The 26,718-nt window shown below is 42.0% G+C and overlaps 1 protein-coding gene across 1 annotated transcript in view; it reads left to right on the top strand.

The window, feature by feature from the left end:
• The window catches only part of C2CD2 (C2 calcium dependent domain containing 2), a 46,336-nt gene extending 20,126 nt beyond the window's left edge, over nt 1-26,210 (top strand). The window contains exons 7-14 of the mRNA XM_065417489.1: nt 379-487; nt 4,074-4,135; nt 7,373-7,500; nt 8,004-8,175; nt 11,603-11,716; nt 15,640-15,767; nt 16,952-17,261; nt 25,498-26,210. Coding sequence (XP_065273561.1) covers nt 379-487; nt 4,074-4,135; nt 7,373-7,500; nt 8,004-8,175; nt 11,603-11,716; nt 15,640-15,767; nt 16,952-17,261; nt 25,498-25,724 — 1,250 coding nt within the window. The 3' untranslated portion in view covers nt 25,725-26,210. The remainder of the gene's footprint in view (nt 1-378; nt 488-4,073; nt 4,136-7,372; nt 7,501-8,003; nt 8,176-11,602; nt 11,717-15,639; nt 15,768-16,951; nt 17,262-25,497) is intronic.
• The last annotated feature ends 508 nt before the right edge of the window (nt 26,211-26,718 follow it).

Below are 26,718 nucleotides of genomic sequence, written 5' to 3'. Positions count from 1 at the left end.
TGTAACTGTTCACCTAACTTCTCTTAGTAACTACATTTCCGATTGTTATTACCCTCCTCCTCTCTCTAGCTCTCGTGATTTTGTTACACCGACACTCATAGCTCCTGGTCTTTTAAATTAAAGTGTAAGGTCTTTGGGGCCGGGATTGGGATGTTTATACAACACGTTGGGCAAGGATGCCCCAATCTTGACTGGGCACTAATGTAATACAAACAATAAGGGGTAGGAAGAAGGAATAACGCTAGGGTGTGGGGGGCTTTTTTTGTTTTTTCCAGTGGTCTAGACAAAAAGGTGTCTCGTACTTGCTCAAGAGAAATAGGCTTATTGATGACTTGAGGTCAACAGTTGGATATTTGTTCCTTTCCTTTCCCAATACAGGCAGCATAAATCCAGTGTGTGTAACTCAGTTGAATGATCCTCTACAGAAATTTTCCAGCTCTGTAGCCAAAAATGGCACTAACCTCTCTTGGAAAGAGGAGTTCATCTTGTAAGTAACCACCAACATAACATTTTCTATTAAATGTTTCTACAGTCTCAATTTATATAAGACGTTGGAAGAGGAACTGTGTTTTTAACGTATCTTATTAGTTTTATCTCAGATGATTTGACACTGACAGGGCATAACTGTGGTTTTTAAAGCAATTTTCTGGTACTGAGTTATAGCAAGTGTTAACATGGATTTCATGTTAGGGGCGTGGAGCGAACTCTAAAGGAAACCTCCTTAGATTTCACAATCTTAAGTCAACCTATGTTAGGTCAGCTTACAGCCATCGCAGTAATTACTGTGGTGGCTGATGTCCACACTATCCTCCTCCTGTCAGTGGTATGCGTCCTCACTAGGAGCGCTTCTGCCGACTGAAGAGGGGTAGTGTGGGCGTTCTGAGAGCCGGGGCTCTCAGCTCCACACAGCTCCCTGCCGGGAGCCCAACTGCTCCCTGCTCCCACCTGGGAGTGAGGGGAAGCCACCTGGGGCTTCTTGCCTCTGGAAAGGAGATCCATGCCTTAGTCCAGTTGGTTGCCGTGCTCCCAGTGGGGAGCCTGGGCAGCAGCCCAAGCCGAGAGCCTGGATGACAGCCCAGCTTGGAGCGGAGACCTGGCAGCACCACTGGGAAGCTGGCTTTCTTGTCAATTCACAGTTCCAGCTGAGCCGTTAAAATGACAAGACAGCCGATGTAAGGAACGCAGTGTCTACACAGACGCTGTGTCTCCCTAACTACGCCGACATAATTCCACCTCCAAAGTGTCGGACTTATATCTGTGTAGTAGGGCACATGCATCTGCGGGAGCAAGACTGTAATGTAGACACTGACATAAGCTGCCTTATGTCAACGTAACTATGTAGTGCAGACCAAGGCTTAGTCTGTAAAAGGGCGTTTGGTATAGTTCTATTGTAAGTGCAGGTCACAGAGCCGTATGCTGTGGAGTGGGAATGGAAAAAGAGATTACAGACAGTTTGGATAAAGCTGCTATCTGACGGTACTCTGAATGACACAGCAGCTGCTTAGGTGATCACTATCCGCTTCAGTGTTGTTTAGGAGAAAGCCACTGATAGGGCCAGAGGCTTTTTACTTTACTGGCTAAAAGGAAGGGAGGGAGCAGAAGCAGGTTGTCATAATAAGTGAGGAAAAGAGGTGCTGCTGTGTGTACTGTGCTGTAGGTGCTTCTCTTCTCCTAGAGCATTAAAGCAAAAGGTGTTGGCTCCCATTGGGGTCTCCCTCTCCCTTACAGCCTATCAATAGCTTTCCTACCCCAATCCATTTTAGGAACCTTCCCTCCTTTCTACTCGCTTAAAAGAAAAGTGCCACTTGCTGTGTCACCCTGTGTCCCCCTCACCCCGGAGTCACTGTACAGCATCCATTGTCCCTTTTGCCCTCCTAAAAGGGCAGAGAGGCAAATTTCATGAAGACCTGATCTAGGAGAGGATTAGGTCAGTGCTACTGCTGGGACTGGCAGCTGCTTTACCACCTGCTTGAGGGGTGGAGTGAACTGGCTATCTGTTCTTCAGTCCTAGGGGGTGGGGGGCGCTGCAGTGCACAGCTCTGCAGAAGGGAAGCTTTCTCCCTCCTCATTGTTCCCGGCGCTGCATGTGTAGGTGCATGCATAGCACAGGTAAGAGCATTGCGAAGCAGCAGCAGAAGCAGTGGACGGGTTGTGAAGGAACTGTCACGTGAGATAGTTTAGGATGTGGAGAATGCAGCTCCCCCGATTTGAATGTATGATAAACGCTCTGAATTTGACCTAGCCAGGAAGAGAAGCTTGGTAAATATTTCTTAATGCAACCCTGAAAATCTTGTTTTTATCATGCACTTAAATGGGAGTTGTGTCCAGTGCATGCTGCTGTATGTTATCTTGCTGTTGTATTTAGTGAAAAATAATTAGCCTTGAAGCTGCCATCTTAAGACACCTAAAGTCTAGTGACTTATGTTCTTTTCTGTGCTTGGTCTCATCACTGGAAAAACGTCTCTCTCATCAAAGACTGTGGCCTTGCAAGGCCACGGACCAGACACTCTGCCATGACAATGTGATTCTTTGCCACCACATTGCTGGGATGAGCATGATGCAACTCATTTGCATTAGTAATAGAAATAAACCAGTTGGATAGCATCTTTCATCTTGAAATATCTCAAAGTGCTTTATGAACTTCATATACAGTATTTGCAGATGGCTTCAGCTATCTGTTAGTGGGGAGTTCAGGTGAGCAGGATGACTGTTTTAACTGGAACTTGGTCATTACACCATAGTTATGGTATGCTTTCCATAGTGATGGGTGCTCTACATGTGCCTAAGGTAGATAAGTTTGCAAAGTCCTATGAGTTCTTTAATGATGATAAGTAGTCAGGATTTGGTCTGTGTCTGCACTGCACACCTTACAGCAGCACAGTTGTGTCGCTACAGCAGTGCCACTGTAAGGTATGCAGTGTAGCTGCTCTTCGTTGGCAGGAGAGAGCTCTCCCGCCGACAAAATAAAACCACCCCCAACGAGGTGCATTGGCTCAATGGGAAGAGTGCCACCTACTCAATTGCCAACACTACTCCCCTTCCTGCTGGCACCCTGTGTCTTCCTTGGAAGTGTGGCTCAGTACTGAGAAAGTTCCCACCTGAATAGAAGCATGTTTCCAATATTAAAGTTCTCCACTGAACTCTTATAATAATTGCAGAAGGAACAGAATAAAGTTTAGAGGAAATTTCACAATATCTATATACTTTAACAGCCCAGTTGATAGATTTGGGTGTGATGTTTTTGTTTTTGTCTTTTTTTGTCTATTGCATAAAGCACCACAGGTTGTACCAAAAGCAATTGTGTCTAATGATTCATGCTGGTCATGTCATGTTCTTTACTCTCATCCTCTTACAGTGTCCCTTCATTCTAACTTTGTGCCAAAATAATATGGACCCTTCTTAAAGAAAATACCAGAGGGAAGCACCAATGATTTCTAAATCAGGAAGTTTCACAGTCAGTGGTCAGATATCTATGCCAGAAAACTATTTATTTAAATGTAATATTTACCTCCCTTATTAAAATAATCTTACATTGGCAGGATGCTACTCCACTTTTAATAGACCACTGGATCTATTCCATCTTCTTGACTTATGAATTTGGGAGCTGTTGTTGTCTCAGCTGTATGCAGAAGGAATTGTTTCTCAGTCTTCGGGTAGAGCACAGACATGGAAAACTTCATCCTGAAAGGCAAAGTTTATAACCAACTGAAAAAAGGCCCTCTTATAATGGAAATGTTTTGGCAATCCTAAATTTAGTGAGGAAGCTAGATAGACCCAAGGTTAGGCTCCACCCCAGCATTCCCTTCCCTCAAGTTAATTGAGTTCAAGAAGTGGGACACATGTTTTCTCGACAGTATTTGAAAGGCAGAGTGCTGTAAATGCTGTCTAACACTTTCCACTGGCTGGACAATAACACTGCACTGTATGGTGCAATATGCAAGGTGTGAGACATAATATAAAGCCTTCTGTAAAGAGTGATTTAAAATGAAGATGGGAGAAACATTCTCCGTACAATAACTGGAGTAGGAATGAAAATTCCTTGAAGGCTTGACAACATTTTATTTATTCCACAGTGAATTAAATGCCAAATCAAAAGAGTTACAACTGCAGATCTTGGAAGATGGGAAATTGGATAGTAAGTACTGCAACTGAATTCTTTTGCATGGTCCCCTCATGGGCATTACTGAGCTCTTGAAATAAATCCTCTTTTGTTTACACAGTTGAATAAGATCATGTAAGAAGCTGTCAGAAGTTGGCAGTTAATGTAGACCTGTTCTGCTGACTAACCCTGGTAGCCAGATCAGGTACGCCTCAATAACTCCAGGAACAAAGAAGGCTGATAGTCGCTGGGGCAAGAGAGCCCTTGAAAGAGGAGCCGGGAGTTTTGCTGGCTTGGACCATTTAAAAAAAAAAAAAAAAAAAAAAAGCCAACCCAGGAAGAATTTCAGAATTAAATTTATGTTTGTAAACCCAGTTCTGCTTTAGGGCTTAGCTACTTAAATTATAGATCAAAGGCTAACTCCAGTGGCAGTTTTAGATGACCTCCTGCTGCGAAGTGGGTATGGGTTTTTCACTGTTTCCTTCTGTCCCCAAACATTGACACAAGGGATGGCATTGTGCAAATGCTTTTCCGTATTCCTGGGTTTTGCTTTATTCTTTAACAAAGCCCTAAGGCAGGACTGAATGTATAAACAAGACTTGAGTCTGAGTGCTGTCTTGAGCTTGGCTGGTGTTTTTTATGGTTCCACCCTCTAATATTCTCTTGCCTTAGACGTCTCATGTTTTATGTTCCTGAATGGGCTTATGAGACCCACTTACTGTTTGGCAGGTCAGCAGAACAGTCCTGGACTTCTACACAGAGTGCAAAAGTTTGACTGCTTACCATAGCCCAGAAAGAAACTCTTTTGCCACTTGTGTCTGGAACTGCTTACCAACTCTGAATAGTCTTGTGTTTATAAAACTTCAAATAAAACTTCTTGTGCCAGAGAAGGGAAAAATACATCCACCTCTTCTGAGTGGATGAATAGAAAGAAATCCCGACTAATCCTGACTTCCCTTCTGCCCAAAACTGGCTGTTTCCAAGCACCTAATCCCACTTATGTATAATCAAACTGACTGTAGGGAATTGTACGCTACTATACCTGATTCTACCATCCCAGCTTAGAGCTCCTTATCCCTACTTACAAGAAAGATGTTTCCATTGCAGAGTAACTCGCTACTTGATCAGGAGAGGCGCAGGCATATTTTTTTCTTCTTCTTGGATTGCTGGTGAGGGGATGGCGTAGGCAGGTTTTAAGATCAAAGGGAATGTTCAGTTTCACAACTTTTACATGAGCCATGGTACTTTGTACCAGAGCGGTATTTCTCTATCCTAGTGCTTCACTTTAGGTAGAAACTCTAAATTTCGTGTTACACCTCATGGGTCAGTTTGCTAATATGTCAGGATTATTCTGTAAAAATGGAAGCATCCTTTCTGAGTCTTAGCTATTCTCTTCTATTTCTGTATTGTCAAATTTAGTTAACTTTAGATTAATAATGATTCAAAACCAAGTTAGAGTACTGTGATAAACTTTCCACACCCCACCAAGTAAACACTACACACCTTTCCGCCAGCCTTCTGCCTCCTACCTATTAATTAAACCCTTATCCAATATAACTTATGTAAGCCATATTTAATAACTTGTTATCAAAGCCATATTTAGAGTGCTATGTTAGTCATGTAGAATGTGTTTTTAAATTCAAGGTTGGCAAAAAGGAATTACAAAACTATCTGAAAACCATACAAGGGTGGGTGAGTTTTGTATTTTGTTACACTTTTGGTAATTGTGGCTGTTTTTAAAAGCTCTGTTGTGCCACAGATTTTTAAGTGGAAATAAGCCAGTTTTGGGGGAGAAATGGTTGTGTATCAGAAACATACAGAAAGTAACTTTTTTTTTTTTTCCTCAGCAAACAAATGTGAGGGGGGAAATAGCCATTTTGTCAAATACATATATACAGAGATGTGGAGGATGGAAAGACCCACACACAAATGAAATGGGCCCCCCCCCCCCCAAAAAAAAATTCTCACCGGTCTAATGTAGAGCCATTAACACTTCACAGTAAGGGGGCAAAGTATGTATTATCACTTACCTGGGCAGGACAGATTTTTTTGTAGGTGTCTTTAATAACAGTCTTTCACGATGTGTCAACCATTACACATACCATACACCATTAATGGCACATTTTTATTACTTTATTTTTTTTGCTTAAAAAGAGTCTAACAATAAATAAATATAAAATAGCAGACATAAAATTTCTGAAAAAGTAATATTTAATTGGATATGTGGGTGGTGGTAGTGGTAGTGGTTGTTAAATCTTAGTAAGAGGAATGTGGGAAATGATGGCAGCCGTCTAACTTTAATGTAGGTCCATCTATCGTAGAGTTTTATACTGCTGCCTTTCACCATGGCATCTGAGTGCCTTCCGTGTAAAATCGATAGCAACACTGAAGAATAATGGCATTCCCGTCTCACGGTGAACATTCTGCATGGGGTGGGGCTTACTGGGTAGAAGGGGTGTCAGTGTTGTGAGCGTCTTTTATAGTAGACTAATCTAAAAGGGCCTTTCTGTGTCAGTTGAAGAAGCTAAGCTGTAGCACAGCAGTAAGGAGAATCATAAACGCTTGTCACCCTGAAATATGGAAATCCTGACTACTTAATGGAGTGAAATCCATCCTGACTCCATTGAAATCAGTGGCAAAACTCGCATTAACATGAAAGGGGCTAGGATTTTGCCCATCGACCTACATAACAAAGTTTTAGCATCATGTTAATTTTGTTAACAATAGAATTCCACTTTAACATAACTATAAGATATCTGAGAGAGAGAGACTCTAAACTTGCACTCTAAGACCAACATAAGGAAGTACTCTTAGTTGGCTATGAAATACAAGACAAGGGCAGTTGAGGAGAAAATGAAAGAATTCAGCTGGATTGTATTTTGAACAGTCTCATCAGTGTTCAGAATCTCTTGGTTGGTTTGTTTGTTTTCTCCAAGTGTCCTGGATGCAGAGGAAAAATTATTTAAAAAAACAACAACAGCGGAACTATTAATGATTCAGTATCTGCCTAATTTTCTGTCAAGCAGTGTCATATCTATTCTAAAAACCTAGCCTGCAAGAACTACAGATCCTTCTTTAAAAATTTCCTCTGCAAATAATCCTGTCTCTTTATAAAGTAAATACCTTATTGTGCTGCAGAGATAATGCCTTGCAATAATAGGTGCCTCAGCAGTTTGAAGTAGTAATGGCTTCTGCTTTCCACCTTTTCAAAATAACTTCAAAGATATTGACAGCTCAGACAAGACTTTACTATGTCACTTTCATTTATTTTAGGTTCTTTTTCAGCATGGGCAACTGTACCTTTAGACTTGTTCAGGAAACAGCCTTCTGGACAACAAAGCTTTGCACTGACGAGCAGGCCCAGCGGCCATAGCCCTGTGTTAGGATCGGTCACTGCAGAGGTATCACATTCTTATGTTTATGGTTGACATTTTGACTGTCAGATTGTCCATTTTAAGAATACAGGCCCAATATACTATTGCCCAGCATGTTTTGTAACAATTTACAGAAGTGCCAACTGAGTGTGGTGCTACTTAATCAAAATGGTAGTGTTGTGAACTCGCTTTGTACTTGTGTAAGTGACTGCATAAGGTGCAGGGTAACAGTGAATCATACCCTACCTACTTAAAGCAAAAGCTGTGACTGTTATGGACAAAGCTTTAAGGAATAATTTAAGTCTTCTAAGGGCTTGTCTACACGAACACTTAGTTCATGGCAAGCTGGGGTGTCAATCTGCCCCACACTACCCTGGTGCATGCTTAAAGGTCTGTGGGCACCTTGCTAACATGCACTAACAGTTCATCAGTGTGCTTTGATCTAGTCCACTCCAGCTGCTGTTTCAAAGTGTCTCTCTTTCCTTTTATGGTGTAATTATTACTTTAATTACCAATTTTTCTCTTTTTAGTTCTCTTATGTAGAACCTAATGAGTCAAAGTCCTGGCAAGTTCCTGCTCAGCTTCCTGCCACAAAAATAGAAAAGGATCGAACCGTGATGCCTTGTGGGACTGTAGTCACTACTGTCACTGCTGTGAAAACCAAACCTCGACTTGAAGGGAAACATTCTGCACTGAGCCCAGGTGAAGACATCAGTGAAACTTTAAAATGCAAATCCAAGATTGTTTGGTTTGTGCTGGTTTTTAGGAGTATAGTTCCTATGGGGGACGGGGAAAGAAAAAAGAACATTGTCTAGATCTATTTAGGTGTTGGTTGGTTTTGTTTTTAATGTGGTCCTGGTTACTTTGGATAAAATATTTCTTTTGCATGAAGCCAGATCCTGCCCCACTGAAGTCAATGGAAGTCTTGCCAATGACTTCAGTGGGAGCAGAATCAGCCTCCTGGTAAGTAAGGTGAGAAATGATCATGACTTCCTTTGCTTGGTACTGTGAATGTTTGGTGTCTCTCTTTGGTGAGGTTGGGTTTTTGTGTGTGTGTTTAGTATTCCCTTTGAAAACACAAATCTCAAAGAGTAGGGTAGAGTAGATAGTATGATGCTGCTATTAATGTATAAATCCATTGTATTTGGGGTGTTTCTTACACCCTGTCAAGGTGATCATCTGTCTGCCCCTGCGAAAAGATGGCACATGACCCTCTAAAAACACACAACAAGCTGCTAATGTAGGCGCTCTTATGAGATGTCAGATTGTTTGTGATGTATAGAAAACTTGAAAAAAAATAGACCAAGTGCAAAAGACACAGGACAGCATTACCAGAACAGAAATTAAAATTGCGGGGGTACCTTGCTTTAACATGCATAATGCTTTCTTCAAGTATATTACTTCTGTTGTCAGTCACGTGGGGGAAGGGAAGAATACCTGCCTCTGGAGATTTCCATTACTTGCATCTGAAGAAGTGAGGTTCTTACCCACGAAAGCTTATGCTCCCAATACTTCTGTTAGTCTTAAAGGTGCCACAGGACCCTCTGTTCCACTTTTCTTCCACCCTCTTTATACCTCCCACATCCCCGTATGCATACATACCCACGAGAGAGGATATAAGTAAACTATATTACCTATATGGAAAATGCATTGCTTTAAAACTATTAACTTCTGACTTCTGTATTTCTTGACCTGTTTATCTCCTCTGCCCCCAACTCTTTAGTATGGATTGGTGTTGTTCTAAGCTACCATTCACACCTGACCAGGATTCCTGACAGGGATCTTCCTTATTAAACAGTTTGATTACTGACGCTTCCCTGGGGTAACCCGAGGTTGTGAGGCACCTTGCTACTCCCTGCCTTTAGTATGAAGAAGCCTTGACTGTGCCTGCCGGGAGTCAGCTTCCTAACTCTGCTGGCCACGGGCAACATAAGCCCTCCTCTCTAGGCCTTACAGGCACCGCTGGTACTCTGCTGATCAGGGATTGGACTGTGCCTATCGCTAAACTCTTTGAGTGTCTCCCTGGAGCAGCCAGCCCCTGGTCCACTGGTCACTTGCAGTATGCACAAATCCATTTCTCCCAAAAAAGTAGTATATGCTAGCTTACCAGTTCCACCTCAGATCGCTGCGCCACCAAACACACAGCACTTAGCTATGTTTATGCTGAGATCATATCTAAGTTTATTCACCCAAGCATAGAGATTCAAGTAGTAGCAAGTAGAAGTATTGTATGCAAATGGTTAGATATAAAATAGCATCATCGCTCTCTTTCTGGAGATGGGACTTATTTAACAAGATCCTCTCATGTCTAATAAAGTACTGCTCACCCAAAATCCCTGCAGCGCTTTACAGCCAGACAGGCTTTGACTCTTCTTTCATGAGACCTGCATGTTGTCAGTTTGCCACCTCGCTTTTGAAGGATTCTGTGTTTCTTTGTGCTCCAAGGGCTTGTCTTCCCGTACGGTGCTACAGCGGTGCTCGTGCGACTGCGCCACTGTAACGCTTTAGTGAAGGTGCTACTACGCTGCTTGGAGAGCTTCTCCTGTCAGTGGAGTTAATCCACCTCCCTGCGTGGCGGTAGCTGTGTCTGCGGGAGAAGCTCTCCTGTCAGCCTAGCACTGTCTGCATAGGGAGTCAGGCTGGCATAACTGTATCGCTCAGGGAGTGGATTCTTCATGCTTCTGAGTGAGGTAGTTGTACCAATACAGGTCTATAAGTATAGACCTGGCTCAAGATAAACCAGACCAGTCCTTGGTCTTTATTCATAAACAGGACACCCCCTGCTGTTTGTTTCTTCCTGTAGATTTCCTCTCTTCAATTTCACAATCTCTCAATTCAGACTGAGGGCTTGTCTACACTGGCACTTTACAGCACTGCTACTTTCTCGCTCAGGGGTGTGAAAAAACACCCCCCGAGCGCTGCAAGTTTCAGCGCTGTAATGTGCCAGTATAGACAGTGCACCAGCACTGGTAGCTATTCCCCTCGTGGAGGTGGTTGTTTTTGGGAGAGCTCTCTCCCAGCGCTATGCTGCGACTACGCAAGCCACATTAAAGTGCTGCCGCGCCCAGCGCTTTAACGTTGCCAGTGAAGATGTGCCCTGAGCCTGAAAACAGGCCTACAGCACGAGGCATACAATACACAATAGGCCGGACAGGGAGATAGGTACTAATTACCTCCTGCCTGAAAGGAATATTTCTGAGGTATGTCACCTCTTGGTGACCTCCCTTAACTCCAAGACCTTAAAAACATAATTTTAAGTATAGATACATAACTCCTTTAAGTATTATCTGCACATACATTTCTCAATGATTATCATGACCAGTGGGCTACCAACTCTTGGTAGAGACCCCACGTATCACCCTTCAGTGAATTATTATGCAGATACCCAGCCCAGGGGATCCCTTTAACACTGTATGCACTCTCTACATACTCTGCCAGTCAGCACCAAGAACTCCCTGTGTCACTTACCTTAGTTGTTGTTGCTCTCAGAGCACTCAGTAATGTCTACACTTTATTTATAATAGACTTTTTGTCTTAGATCACAATGAAAATGAGTTTGGCTTCTGGTGGATGCTTGTCCACATTACAACACTACCATACAACTTGATGAGACTGCCAGAGTCTGTGCTTATTACAGACCTGGCTGGCACTTTCTAATCCTGATTGCTATAAATATTTTTAAAGTGGATTGGCAATGTTGTGCGAGGAAGCTTGTCCAGTGTTGGTCCAGACTGTGCCTTGCTGTAAGTAGTGTTGTTAGCCCTTCTGTGACAGGCACGAAGTTAAAACCCTCTTAAAATGTTGTGTGTGTAAATGTAGATATGAGTTACAGTCGTCAAATCATTGCACAAACTTTTTTTTAGTTTTATTTACGTGGCTCTTTTGTCTAGAATGTTTTAAAATCAAAATTATAAACAGAAAAATTAGCTCATTTTAAGACTGAAGATTTGGCATTTACCAGTGACAGAACTTTTGCTCAGAATTATACTAGACAGGTTTTTTCAAATAGTAATTTGTATCAGTAAAAGCACTTTTTCAGATGCCCATTATTTTTGTTATACACATTTCTAAAATACCTATCACCAGAGTGTCTAGGTGAGAGATAATAAATGAGAAACTTGCTTCTCAGATTCTCCTGTGAAAACTCCTGCTAAAGTGAAAGTGATTGAAAAGGATTTCTCAGTTCAAGCAATCCATTGTCAAGGTGCTCCGGTCAGCAAAGTGTTATCCTCTTCGGATACAGGTAAGAGAGAAACCTCCAAAGCCTGTATCTATATCCCTTTTTCTCTGCTATGCCATAGATTATCCTAAAACATTAAATTAACAGCAGGACCCATGCCTTAGTGCCTTCTGGCAGGTATCATAGCATTTATGTTAGTAAATATTATAGTTAGTGTAGAAGTCTGCGTGTAACTAATTCCTAACTTCCTGAAAAATCTGTCAAGGAGCTGTGCTGTTAGGAGAGAAGGGAAGCCAATGGAGCTGCAGCCAGGTTGGCTCCTCTTTACTTGTCAACTAAATGTCTCTTTCCTACACATCCCTGGGCTCCATGGAATTAGGAAGGTACAAAGACTCCCTAATCCACAGTTCCTAAACTTCTTCCACCGGAGGGGATGGTGCACAAAAGCCCTTGTGAGTGGGACCGCTGCTGAGTCCTCCTGTCAGAGGAGGAGCACTCTCCCTTGTGTCTAAATTAGTGGAAGAGAGAGACCGCCTACGGAAGTCAGAAGACTGGATTCTCTTCTAGCTCTGCCACTGACTCACTGTGTGACCTTAAACAACTCGTGTATCCTCACTGTGCCTGCTTCTCTACCTTTTGTAAATCACCCAGGAGATAGAAGATGAAGTGTGTTTAAAATACTAGGTAGGGATGGTGGTGGTAGAACCGTTCTTGAATTCACTTTTGGCATGTGGTTACATATGCTTTTAATGTATTTAAATATAGACCCAAACCCTTCAAGTGTATATAAGTGCAAACACCTTTTTTTCCCCTCCATATTTTGAATTTTCAGTGTCCTTATTTATATGGTCTTGTGGATGTCTTCCTGCAATGCACTATTAAAAAAAAAAAAAATTCCTTTATCCACTGTCCTTGTGTCCTTCACTCCTTGTGTCACAGTGAACATCACTCCCTTCTTGGAACTATAGTATCATAGAAATTAATAATGGTAGAGACTCATTATGTCATCTTTAAATGGCACATGCTATGGAATTTACTGCTCCTTTGGGGTAGAGATTAGAGTACATAGCACACTCTCTGGAGCCAATTCACACAGTTCCTGAAACAGTTGGAGGGTTTGCTGGACGATGAAGATCTGCTGGCCCAAGGACAAAGATCCATGATAGGTAAGCTGTTGTACATCAGTGCAGTGACTGGAGTTCATGCAGATTACTTTAAATATTTTTGTTTTTGTTTTGGCTTAGGCTTCTTTAAGGCCTATTTGTTTACTTCATTTATAACATTTCAACCAACTTGATAGATTTCTTTGACAGGGTAACAAGTCTTGTGGAACGAGGGGAAGCAGTAGACGTGGTATATATTGACTTTAGTAAGGCTTTTGATACTGTCTCACATTACCTTCTCATAAACAATCCAGGGAAATACAACCTAGATGGAGCTATTATAAGGTGGGTGCATAACTGGTTGGAAAACCATTCCCAGACAGTAGTTATCATTGGTTCACAGTCAAGATTGAAGGGCATATCGAGTGGGATCCTGCAGGCTGTGTTCACTCTAAGCTGCGCGGTCACGTGGTGGCCCAGGAGTGAATCAGGTGCCACACACTTGATTAGCAGAGCCGCGCACGGCAGCATGTGTTCAGATGCCCCTCCCCCTGCTGTTCTGCAACCGCATTGCTCCTGCCCTCTGCCTTGGAGCCCCTGGCCAGTTGCTCCTGGCACCCTCCTGCTTGTGCAGAATGGGGGAGGGGAAGGGAGGGAGGAGGAGAGGCACTGATGTCAGGGTGTCTGCCTCCCCCACCCATGTACGCCATCTTCACAGAGCAGGGGAGAGGGGACAGGGCTCAGGAGCAGGAGAGCTGCTGGCAGCTGCTGTGGTCTGAGCCTTCTGGCGAGTGCCTTAAAAAGACAGCGCATGGTCTCTCTCTCTCTCTCTCTCTCACTCACTCACTCACTCACACACACACACACACACACACACACACACACACTCTCTTTCACACTCATCTACAACACATATTTGTGTTGTTGTTACTTCTTGGTATTTCCTGAATTGTACATATATTCTCTGTAATTTTATTCTTTTAGTTTTTTGACTGGTCTGTGCATTTTATTTTATTTCTCTCTCATGCTTAAATTTAATTCTTTCAGTCAGTAGTGAGTTCTAAAATGCCTAACCTGTCCTGGCTGGAGTAATTATCCCTATGGTAACTTTAAAAAATATATATATTATATCTAGATTTTTTTTGTTTCTACTGGTGCCGCACATTACCTCGATATTGGTGCACATAACAAAATTCATTCCGCACATGGATGGAAAAAATTAGAGGGAACATTGCCCGCAGGGATCAGTTCTGGGCCAGTTCTGTTCAGTATCTTCATCAATGATTTCGATAATGTCAGAGAGAGTACACTTCTATAAAGTTTACGGATGATATCAAGACGGGAATGGTTGCAAGTGTTTTGGAGGATAGGATTAACATTCAAATTTATCTGGACAAACTGGAGAAATGGTCTGAAGTAAATAGGATGAAATTCAATAAGGACAAATGCAAAGTACTCCACTTTGGAAGGAACAGTCAGTTGCACACATACAAAATGGGAAATGACTGCCTAGGAAGCAGTACTGCAGAATATGATCTAGGGGTCATAGTGGATCACAAGCTAAATATGAGTGAATGTTGTTGCAAAAAAAGCAAACATCATTCTGGGATGTATTAGCAGGAGTGTTGTAAGCAAAACACGAGAAGCAATTCTTCCGCTCTATTCCACGCTAATTAGGCCTCAGCTGGAGTCCTGTGTCCAGTTCTGGGCACCACATTTCAGGAAAGATGTGGACGAATTGGAGAAAGTCCAGAGAAGAGCAACAAAAATGATTAAAGGTCTAGAAAATATGATCTATGAGGGAAGATTGGAAAAAATTGGGTTTGTTTAGTCTGGAAAAGAGAAGATTGAGGGGGGACATAACCGTTTTCAAGTACATAAACAGTTGTTACAAGAAGGAGGGAGAAAAATTGTTCTCCTTAACCACTGAGGATAGGACAAGAAGCAATAGGCTTAAATTGCAGCAAGGGCGGTTTAGGTTGGACATTAGAAAAAACTTCCAAACTGTCAGAGTGGTTAAGCACTGGAATAAATTGCCCAAAGAGGTTTTTAAGACCAGGTTAGGCAAACACCTGTCAGGGAAAGTCTAGATCAGGGGTCCTCAAACTGTGGGGTGCTCCCCCCACAGGGGAGCATGGAGGAACCTTCTGAGGGGGCGGGACCCAGGCTAGCTCACAAGGGGTGGTGATGGAGCGCCACCCAGCCCTGATCCATCCCCAGCTCCGCTCCAGCCCTGCCCCCAGCCGTGGCCCCGGTTCTTGACTGTGGCTCTGCTCCTGGCCCCAGCTCCGTCCCCGCTCCAGTCTTGGCCCCCGACTGCAGCCTGACCGTGGCTTCCACTCCTGGCCCCAGCCTCAGCCCCTGGCCGTGGCTCCGTTCCTGGCCCCAAACCTACCCCCAGCCTCGGCTCCCTTACCCCGTCCGCGCCCTGTCTCTGGCTCAAGAGGGGGCGGGGGGAGGCGCGGACGGGGGTAAGGCAGGGTGCAACTGAAAAGTTTGGGGACCACTGAGCTAGATAAGATTTAGTCCTGCCATGAGTTCAGGGGACAGCACTAGATGACCGATCAAGGTCCCTTCCAGTCTGACAATTCTTCTATTCTGTGTCCAGAGAGACTCTGAAGCTTCATGTACAGTCTTGGAAGAGTGAATGACATACCTATTCCAGGATACAAAGGAAGGATTTGGGAATGGAATGGAAACTAATAGTAAAATGATCATTTGGCTTACGTTTGGTTATGTGGTGTTTTAGTTACATGATTTCTGTAGATCTCTCTATTTTTGTGTTTAAAATTCAAGCTGTCTTCCTTTTCCTGCTCTTATGCTTTGCTCTGCACTTAAACCCTTGCCTACTTTTTATCTTAAAGCACTTTCCTTTCTTTTCAGAGCTGCTGGTGTTGAATGGCACTGATCCAGTTGCTGAAGCAGCCATTCGACAGTTAAGTGAGTCTGCAAAGCAGAAGCTGAAATCTCCAAGAAAGAAAAGCACCATTATCATATCAGGGGTGTCCAAGGTAGAGTTCAAAGTCACACTTGTATTTAATGCCCGACACTGAAGAGACTCTTCGCTTTGCTGAGTATGATACTTGAACACGCACTCTGCTCTCTTCCATTTGACAGTTTTTGCAGAAGCTGGGGTTTATATCCTTGTTGCTTCAGAAATTAAGTGTTGCAAGTTAAGCCTAAAAGCAGAGAGTTAATCAGACACAATTTAGCTAGACGACTAACTTTATTAGATAGAGGCCGTTATCTTGGGAGATGGGGCTGTGGTTAGGGTTGGGGAGGACATGTCCAGGCTCAACAGCCTGGTGAGAATTCCAGTTGCGAGGCAAGGAGATGGTGTTGGAATTGCTACCGGGCTACAGTCCCTAGACTGGGCATGGGGGCTTCATCTTTCAGACTAAGCTCCCTGTAAAAGAGGTAGTTGATTTTTTTTTTTTTTTTTTTTAAATGTCCCACCACTCTCTCCAGCTGCTGGAAAAGAGAAGAAGCTTTTGTCTCTTTATGTTCCCTATCCTCATATAGCCTTCTGGCTGCTCTCCCCCAGCCCCCATCTTGTTCATTCTCCCTACTGAAGAGCTCCAAGGCCTCTGCTGCTTCTCATTTTTCCAAGCTGCCGTGCAGTGAAATTTACTGCCGTTTTTTGTCACTTTTCACAGCTACTTGCAGGGTTCTGAGGAGAAGCAGTGCAAGCTAACATAACCCTTGTCTGTCTGCACTGTGCTGTGAAAGCTGGGAGCAGCAGCATTGAAACTGTCTGCAAAATGGGAACGAGGCACTACATAGACTTGAATGCAGCAGACTTTCATAAAGGTTCCTTTGCCACCATAAGGTCTTAAAACCTTTTCTTTTTTTTTTTTTTTAACCAAAGCTTAGATTTTTCTGGAAGTTGATACCTTTTTAGTTCCTTCCACACAGATGCTTACTTGCAAAGGAAAGTCTTCCACTGCAGTAATCACTACTGGTCAGTGGATCTTTTTTTAAACCAAGCCCTAATCCTTTTGTTAAAACCAAAGTTAATTTAGCTCTGTGCTCTGCTTAGAAAAGGAGCAAAGAGAATATGTGATACTGTGGAATTTTGGCAGTATCTGGGCAATGCAAACAGGGTGCAAAAAATTAATAAACCCTTGGGGTGGAGATTGGTTTGTCCAGCAAATAGTGTCTTTTTTTCCCCCCCCTCTCTCTCTCTCTGTGGCAGACCTCCTTATCTCAGGACAGTGAAGCTGCACTGATGATGGACTATGCAGCAGCCATGGATGACTCATGTAAAGAGGAAGCCCCTTCCATGGTGGGGGATTCTACCACAGAAGTCCCCAATAAAAAACTACCACTAGCTGCTTCACAAATGCTACCTGCCACTGACCCAGAGGAAAATAGCCATAATGCGTGGGACTTGGATAACAGCAGCCAACAATGGACCAGCAATGCGCACTCAGACCAGGACTGTGAAGAGATGTCCGGGAGTTCATTAAGTGTCTCGGAATCTGGGAGTGTGAAAAAATCTAAAGGTATATGAGCTCTCTTGACACTTGCCTAGTATTGTATCAAAGTACTGATTTCTATAGCTGAACTTCAGTGTCTTTGTCAAGCAGCACTATCGGGTGATTCTTTTCTGTTCTTACCTTCTTAAACTTCCAAGTGGATTTGGTGCTGGTAAAAAGTGCCTGACTCATAACCCTGAAGAATGAAATCCTCTAGTTAACCACAAAAATACAGTACAGGCTTCCCCGCACTGTGCCTCTCCATCACGATATGGAAAGACTTGTTCCAGGAGAGAGAGGGTAAATTGCTCCAAATCCATTCAGTCATCTGGCTTCTCTGAGGAGATCAGTGACCAAACTGCAAATTCACTGATGCAAATTCTTTCTGGTAAATTAAGATCAAGAGTAGTGAGGGCCCAAATAAAGAGAGAAAACAGTACAAATCCACAATCCCCTCCACCATCCCCTCTGTGCACAACCTCCCTCTGTCCCCTCCCCCTGACCCTCCCCACAAAAGGATATTTGTGTCCCTGATAAACTTTTTACTCTTTGTGCATATTAAACTACCCATTGAACAGTTTGTCCCTCTCCCCTCTTGCCTTTTTCAATAATACAGATCTTTACAAAAGAGAGTGACACACAGGATGTGATTGTTTTCTTTAAATGAGGGACAAATTGTTTTGTTATCATAACTGATACTTGCCTGAGTGTGTCTGCAGGCTGCAAATGACCTGGGCACGTCTTGTGCCTTGTGGCTCATTAGATTTTTCTTTCCCTGTCCTCATACTAACTTTGGAGACGAATTTGAGTCTCACTGCTTCTGTTCTGTGGCTGGTGGGATTTTGAACCTGAAAGAAACCAGCTGGGAGGTGAGCTGGGGACATTCTGTTCAATGGACTCCACTCACCCACTTGCCTGTTACTAGTGTAGGAGAGAGGCAAGTCTAAGGGCCACTGTCCAGTAGCTGCCAAAGTTCTTATGTATGCCATCCCCCCTCAAGACCTTTTCTGACTTTTTTTTTATGGCCTTCAGGAATAGTACTGAAAACCCCACCACAAAATTTTTATCTCTCATGCTTTAAATTCATAATCTCTGCTGTAAAATATAACGTGGATCTTTACGTGCTGAGGTTTCTCCCATTCTGTCATGATTTTCCCATCTTGTCTTTCCTGGCAGTCACTTATTGTTAGCACCTTACCTGAAGCTGTCAAGGTAAATGAGCAGTTTGGCAAATGTGTCCATAAGCTGGCCATTAAGAAGTGCTTTTATAGAGGGTGGGTTTTGCCTGTGCTTAACTCTCTCATATTTTGAGACCTGAATATTAGGAAATATGTGATTCCAGGATACACTGTCACTAAGCCTCTGGACTCATTTCAAAATTTACCTTCGGAAAACAAAGACTTACATTTGAGTAGCTGTTTGGGTGGGGTTGTTGTTAAAAATGCAGTTACAATAAAAACATACTCCTTTTCTTTCTCTGTAGAATCTGACTGCTCAGACTTAAATGCTACTCTCTTTTCTATTTTTAAAATAATTGTGTTCACCATCTCCTAACTCTTCAGTAGAAACATTCTGAGTTCATGATGCAATACACGAGTGCAAAAAAAATCAGGTGTCACATTCTTACATATTGTGAGGATGTTTGTGTCACACTCCACAAAAAGCCTGTCAGAAAAAAGAAATTCACAGTCTAACTGTGGGGATCTTGTATGTTGTGTTCTCTGACAGCATCATGGCTTTTGTGAAGTAAGACAGGAATATTTCCTCTTTCCCTCATCCGCCCCCCACTAAGTTATGCTAGTACAAGATGTTTGTTGTTTAAAAACTCACATCTGCATTCGTTTTGCAGGGGAAGCGTTTGCCAAATGTTCTACTTAACCAAAAAAAATCCTTCAAGTACAATGTTAATGGTTCACAATTTGTACTGTCTTTCATTATTATTTTTGCTCTTGCCTGTGTTGCTTTTTACCTCTTATTACCTTTCTGACTTCATCTTTCTTACTCATGCCTTTTGTAAACTTAAGAGGACTACTATGCCAACCTGAATTAATTGCCTACACAGTAAGTTATTTTTGTTTTACTTTTATTAAAGAAAATGTAGCTTTACTGTGAGACACTTATTGCAAAAGTGAAGCAAAACTTTCGTTTGTTTTCTCACCTGTTATTCTCTTCCCTGTGTCAGGGTTGGGTTTTTTCCTTCTCTCCGCAATACCTTTGTTTATGTAGAGAGTTCTTAGTAGCTTAGTCTGTAGTAGCAAGTCATTCTAATTGTAAGTGTGTTACCCTTACAAATAATTGATTTGGGGGAGTGGGGGAGAAGATAACAGATTGGGGAAACTTGGATAATTACTGCAATTTTACTGACATCTCGCTGTATTTCTATGGCATTCATCCCTGTAGGAGCCTACCAAAGACATGCACGTACAAACTACAGATGATTACATACCCATACATGAATACTGTGTGTGTTTTACAAATTGTTTATGGCTTTCTAACACTCTTTCCTAACAATCCCCAATTATTTGAGCTATAATATCTTTATATTTAAAATATTGCAATATCGTTTCAAAAACCGTACTATTCATTACATACGTAGTGCACGTTTGTTTGCCTTTATGGAGCCAAGCAAAACAATTAAGACTCGAACGTGACTTGAACTCCTTCAGAGTGCTTGCTAAGGATTCTACGTGCCCCACTCCCTTTCTCTTGCCAGAAATAACAAAAGGATTGCATGAGAATACAAGTTGATTTTGTATTTGCTTTCACCTGTTTCCAGTCACTTGTCCTTCCATCCTACTGCCCAGCTAACCTGGCTGTTTCACCAGCAGCACCTCCTGAAAGAAAGATACTCCTGCTTCCAGAAGTATAGATTGAACATTAAAGTATAAGCAGTACCAGAGTGAAAGCAGAGGCATGTATTAAATAACTATATTGCACTTCCTGGATGAAAGCTACTTTTGTGGAATAGAGAAAACTGGGAGAAGGAGGGGCTTTAGTCCGAAGCCACGAATAGTATGGAGACATGGGATATGAAACTCATTAATTAAACAAAAAATGTACTAAATACAATTCTTCAATAATCAATTTGAGTGGGAGTGGGGAACAATGTTGTTGTACAGGACAACTAATCTGGTATTAACTGTAAGGATATTGCACTGAATTTCATTAGGGTATGTCTTAATATGATGCATTTGACAGGAGACTCCATTGACAATAATGGTAGCCATATCCTACTTCCAGGACAGTATAATGTAAAAAGTTCCCTGTCTGCCTTGGTTTATGTATTCATAGGTAATGACAGCAAAGCAAAGCGAATGGCATCAAGATGGTGATGGGTGCCAATAAAAGAACCTAGCTAGACTCGTTAGATTAGATAGTGGTGTGGATACAAGCTATTGTGACTGTACAGCACTGGCAAGTTAGTAATGGAGACCACATTTTGTTCTCTTGTACTAGTTTGAGCTCCAGAGAGGAAGATAATGAGTACTTGATGCTCACTGTTTGGGGTCCTAAGCTGCACTCCCCCCCAAGTTCTTCACTTTAACTGCCAATTTCCAATCTGCATGAACCCTCTAGAGGAGGAGATGAAAATGCCACCACCCCACTGTGCACAAAACCAAGTTTGTCATTTTAAATCTGTATTGCTAGACCTTCCTTTTAATACCAATGTAGGCTGACCTCTCCTCTTAACTTCAGGGTTTTGTATCAGACACTGACTAATTGCATGCTTCAGCCTCACAGTTGAGGCTATGTGCACACACAAAACAGGATCACTTACAGAAGAGAGAATTCTTAGAAGTGGGGGACTGCTGGCTCCCAAAAGCAATCCATTTTCTTACAGAAAGTAAAGATTACTGATGATTTGTGTTACATATGCAAGTTTGAGGGGAGATGCAAGTTTATTGAGGGGAGACAGGCTGTAGTTGGCATGACCGCATAACACATGACACGGTTGCCTTTTCATGCATTAATCAGGACTGTATTATTAAAAGTATTTTTCATGTAATTGGAGTATTAATTTATTACGTAACTACTTATGTCTGTTCATTTTAACAACCCTGCTTGACGACAAACTGGAGAGGGATTTTGAAGAGTTTGGCGGCTAAATTCTAACAAGTCTGTTCTGAGCATGTGCAAAGTGAGACTTTTTCAAAGATTTATTACTAGTCCAGATTTGGGCTTTTTTTTTCCCCCTCATGGAAACAGCAAATGGCACATCCTTGGCAGCAGGCTCCCTGCCAAATGCAAAGGCACTAGAGCGTCTCAATGAAACACTTGCAAGAATGTTTTTATCATGGGAAAAACAATGTATGTTTCCCTAGCCTCGTTTTCTGAAACAGCTGAATCCTTTCTGCTGAAATTTTAAAAATGAAGAAATTTAGCCACTTTCCATGCCCAGTCAGCTAAAGTTAGGCAAAGTTATAAGCATCTGACAAAAGGACCTTTATAATGGCAAGTGTTAGGCAACTTAACTGTAGGTACCAGCTCCACCTATAATACACACACTGACTTGTACAGGCACATGGAATGTAGTGCTCTGAATAAGTTAGCATTTACAGATGCCAATGGGGATCCTGAACTTGGAATTTAAATGCCAACTTCATCTTGTGCATAAACTAGCTGTATACTCTCTCTCCCTCCTCTCCTCCCCCCCCCCCAGCTTCCTTGCTATTTCAGCAGCAATCTGTGCACTAGATATCTGGGGGGAGGAGGGTAGAGTGTGTGTGTATTTCTGAACATGTCATCCCATTCATTTCATATCTCTTCCCCCATACCACATGCTGTATTTCCTAGTGTATTGGAAGGATTAAATCAGCCTGAATGAGATGTGAGAACTCAAAGATCCTGGAATGTTGCAGCCCACAATGAATGCTATGCATGTATCATGGGCTTTAAGAGAGCAACTGAAACTAAGCAAATGGAAGGGAAGTCTACAATACTCGTGGATTGGCCCTGAAAAGCTGGAGAATTCAAAGGATCTCCAATATAAACAATTCTCATCTGTACCTTGTTCTGTAATAGCATCTCTGTCCTTTTCAACCATGCTCTTTTTTCGAGGACTGAAGGAAAACACATTCTCTTTAGTGCTCCTCTTAACAATAACAGTGAATGCCTACATTGCTTTTGTTGTAGATAATATTTTCTTCCTTGGCTTTTCCACTGCTCTACAGCCAAAATGCTTCTGAAATAAATGTAGTCAAACTTTACTAATTCTGGGTCACTGAGAACGAAAATGATGCTTAAAATTGTTGATTGGCTCTAGTTTTCAAGATATGCTATTGGTCAGTATATACAACCCTTGACTTGGGAATGGCGGAGGATAAGTGAGTTATAAAGGGAAGGGATCTCAATTTAAACCAGAAATGACTAAAATACATCTTTGACTGGATCTATGAATAAATCTATGACTGGGTTTGGACAGTACTTGCTTTTTAGGCAAAAGAATGAATGATGCAATCTGAAGCTGGTATTGCGTCATACATGATCTGAATTGCATTATGTTATTCCTAGAAGTCATGGATGATGCAATCATAACGAAGTTTACATCTCTCTGCTGAACAAATTGCCCTATATCAGCTCTAGAAATCATACAGTGTCGTGCTCTCTTATTTGTCCGTGTTTGATTTTGCAAAGGGACACATTTCTGTTTAGCCAAAGTGAGCAGAGATGCCGCGTACTTGTGTGAACAGTGCAGATAGCTTCTGCTATGTTCGTGGTGAAGTGACTTTTGCATCACAAAAGCGCAGTATAACCACTATGGTTAAGAAAGCCTATCACCTTCATTTTGGCTGCAAAATTGGAGATCAGGACAAGAGGTGGGCCCCACACATATGCTGCGACACTTGTGCAACAAATCTTCGCCAGTGGTTGAACAGGGAAAGGAAATCTATGCCTTTTGCAGTGCCAATGATTTGGAGAGAGCCAACAGATCATACCAGCAATTGTTACTTCTGCATGGTGCCTCCAGTTGGGAAAGGTGTGTCAAAGAAGAAAAAGTGGACTGTGCATTATCCAAACATTCCATCAGCTATACGCCCAGTACCCCACGGAGAAGGACTGCCGGTTCCTGATGCACCAGAATCATTCTCACTTGAGTCAGACGAGGAAGAGGATGAAACTTCTGGTCCTGAACCATCAATGTCACAGGACCCACATTTTCTCCCATCCTCCTCCTCTGAACCACACCTCATAACACAAGGTGAACTGAATGACCTTGTCAGGGATTTGGAACTACCCAAGAGTAAGGCAGAGCTGTTGGGCTCCAGACTACAGCAGTGGAATCTCCTGGCAGGTGATGTTAGGGTTTCCATGTTCCGTGACCGTCAAAAGGATCTTGTCCCATTCTTCTTCATGGAAGGTGATCTTGTAGCCTGCAACAACATCCATGGTGTGATGGCAGCCCTCAACATCGTTCACGATCCAGATGAGCGGAGACTGTTCATTGATTCATCGAAGACGAGTCTTAAAGCTGTTTTACTGCATAATGGCAATGTTTTGCCATCAATTCCAGTTGGTCATGCAGTCCATATGAAGGAAACCTATGACAACATGAAACAACTTTTGAGGTGCATAAACTATGACCAACATCAGTGGCAGCTTTGTGGCGATTTGAAGGTTGTTGCTCTCTTGCTTGGTCTGCAGACTGGATACACAAAGTACTGCTGTTTTCTCTGCAAATGGGATAGTCGTGCAAGAGATTCCCACTACATCAAGAAAGATTGGCCACTCCGACAGTCATTGGAGCCTGGGAGGAAAAGTGTTCAGCATCCACCACTTGTTGAATCAAGGAAGATTTTGTTACCACCCTTACACATCAAGCTGGGTCTGATGATGAACTTTGTCAAGGCCATTGACAAAACACAAGCAGCTTTCAAGTACCTCCGTGGAAAATTTCCAAGGTTAAGTGAAGCTAAGATAAAGGAAGGTGTCTTTGTTGGTCCTCAGATTCGTGAACTTCTTCGAGATGATGCATTTGACCATGCACTGCGTGGCAAGGAAAAGACGGCATGGAAAGCCTTCCAGTTAGTGGCAATAAATTTTCTCGGAAACAACAAGGCAGCCAACTACAGGTTGTTGGTGGAAAACCTCCTCAAGGCATACAAAAGCCTTGGTTGCAACATGTCACTAAAGATACATTTTTTGCACTCTCATCTAGATTTTTTTCCACCGAACTGCGGAGCATTGAGCGACGAGCACGGCGAGCAATTTCACCAGGACATTGCAACAATGGAGAAACGCTATCAGGGCAAATGGAGCCCATCAATGCTTGCAGACTATTGCTGGACAGTGACAAGAGATGCTCCATTGAATGAATACAAGAGACAAGCCAAGAAGCGCCGAGTAGACACTGAATAGGACTAAACTATGTACATAATAGTTTTTTGCCTTTTGTTTCATAATAAATTTTATTTATATAACCCTTTTGCTGATTTTTAAAGTGTTACATAAACAGGACAGGTGAAATATTATCATGTAAAGCAACCATAAACACATGAAAAGACCTAGGTTTACAATTTATGATTAAAACTCTACTCAATATACATAGACATAAAATGTAACAACTTAAATATCTTAGAAACAGTAGCCAATCAGTTGTTTTAATGGTCATATTTGAATTCAGCACATCAAAATACATAATAAATAGCACATTTTATCTCTGAAGCAGATGACTTCTCAAAAATTGTAGACCAGTGTTACCTGTAAGTGTCTGTGCATAGATAGAGATCTATAGTTGCTGTAGGTCCTCATGAATTTGAGTGATTAGGTTAGAATGAAAAGCGCTATTTCCATGGAGTTGAGGGGAGGTGAAAGAATATATATACACACACTTGCTCTTTCACTAACTTAAGAGCCTAGACTTTCCCAAAATTGTTCCATTTTGGGGCGGAGGGAGGATGTATGTGCATGTTGCTGGAAATACAGTAGCATACAGTGTAGATGCATTCTGTCATGTGAGCATCTAGTTGACAGCACATATCGTGTACAGGCAAACTTAAGTTATTGTGACTAGTTACAAAACAGAACTTTGATAGAGCATTGATGTTATCTAACCTAGAGAACGTTCATAATATTCTTGCTCCAGTACAGAACATTCTTGGTTTCCTAACTTGTCTTTCACATTAAGTATTTCAGAGGGCATAATTTAAAATTGGAAGCACACTAAAAATGATTTTTTTAATAGAATGTTAAAACAAAATAAAATGGTGATCCATCGGGGAAAGCATATTTGTATCTAAATTCTCCATCTCGTTCACCTCTGCAGGTGGAATTTTGAAAAAAAGTGCAAAGCTGTTTTTCCGTCGGCGGCATCATCAGAAGGATCCAGGAATGAGCCAGTCACACAATGACCTTGTTTACCTGCAGCAGCCAACATCTGATGAAACCCGAAGGAAGGGAGCAACACTAACACGCATCCTTCACAAGAAAATTCTTTCTAAGAACAAAAGCAAGAACAAGCTGAATGGCACTTCCATGGAGCCATGTGTATAAAACCTAAAGCTCTCTAAATGATACTTGCTCATCAATTGATCAGCGGTTTACAAAACAATACTAGAAGATGTAAACAAAGATTGTGACATGCATAAAATGATATTCACAAATGCAGTGGTTCCAGAATAAGCAGACAAAACTTGGCTTTTATTTTTCCAAAACACTTTATTTTTTTTAAAAGCCTTTAAGCAAGAAGGATCCTCTTGTCCACACCAGCCTACTCCTATGCATAAATAGTGTTGATTGTATGATGACAACATGTTTTCCCCCCCCACTCCAATCCAAGTTGTCACTCTGCATTCAATCCTGATTTGCAGAAGGTTTGAATCTACCACTCCTAGTGATAAGATTTTTATTTTTGGGAGGGATGGGGGTAGAGAAGGTGGGTTGGACTGTAGAAGTGGTGTGACTGGGGAGGCTCACCTTTTTTTAAGTTTAGAATATTAAATCTAGCTTACTTTTAACTTCTAGCCAACATGACTTCTTGGTTTCTAGGTAGATGACTGGACCACTGTAAAGAGGTAACGTACCACTGTGGTTTGTGCTTCTGTAATAAGAAACAATAGTAGCAATGCAGATCTCAACTTGGGTTTCTAGACAGGCTGAAAGTGGAAGCCGAGAGACCCTGATTTGGTTCCTGTTATAATTTGGAAACCGGTTTGTTTCTGGAAAAGGAAATTAAATGCCGATTAATACAACCTGCTGTAATAACTGCTAAATCAGTGTAGGTAGACATTTACCTTTGATGTTAGCCATAATAATTGATGATTATGCAAATCTGTATCCTAGAATATTTAAGTATGTGCATATATTATGCTAAAACCCCTTTTTTTCTAGGTTTACTTTGTTCCCATTTGCAAACAAAGTATTTAAAAGGTCTTACTGTTACTTCTATTTCCCCCACTATATGAGAAGCTATAAGTGCTAATGCAACAGTTTTATTTTGGGGACTCTATACCCTTATCTACAGTACTTTTGTAGACAAGTATACTAG

The sequence above is a fragment of the Emys orbicularis genome, chromosome 1 (genome assembly GCF_028017835.1).
Source record: "Emys orbicularis isolate rEmyOrb1 chromosome 1, rEmyOrb1.hap1, whole genome shotgun sequence".
In the NCBI taxonomy this organism is placed as follows: domain Eukaryota; kingdom Metazoa; phylum Chordata; order Testudines; family Emydidae; genus Emys; species Emys orbicularis.
Note: the sequence above shows the minus strand (reverse complement) of the source record. Positions and strands in the feature narration are given on the sequence as shown.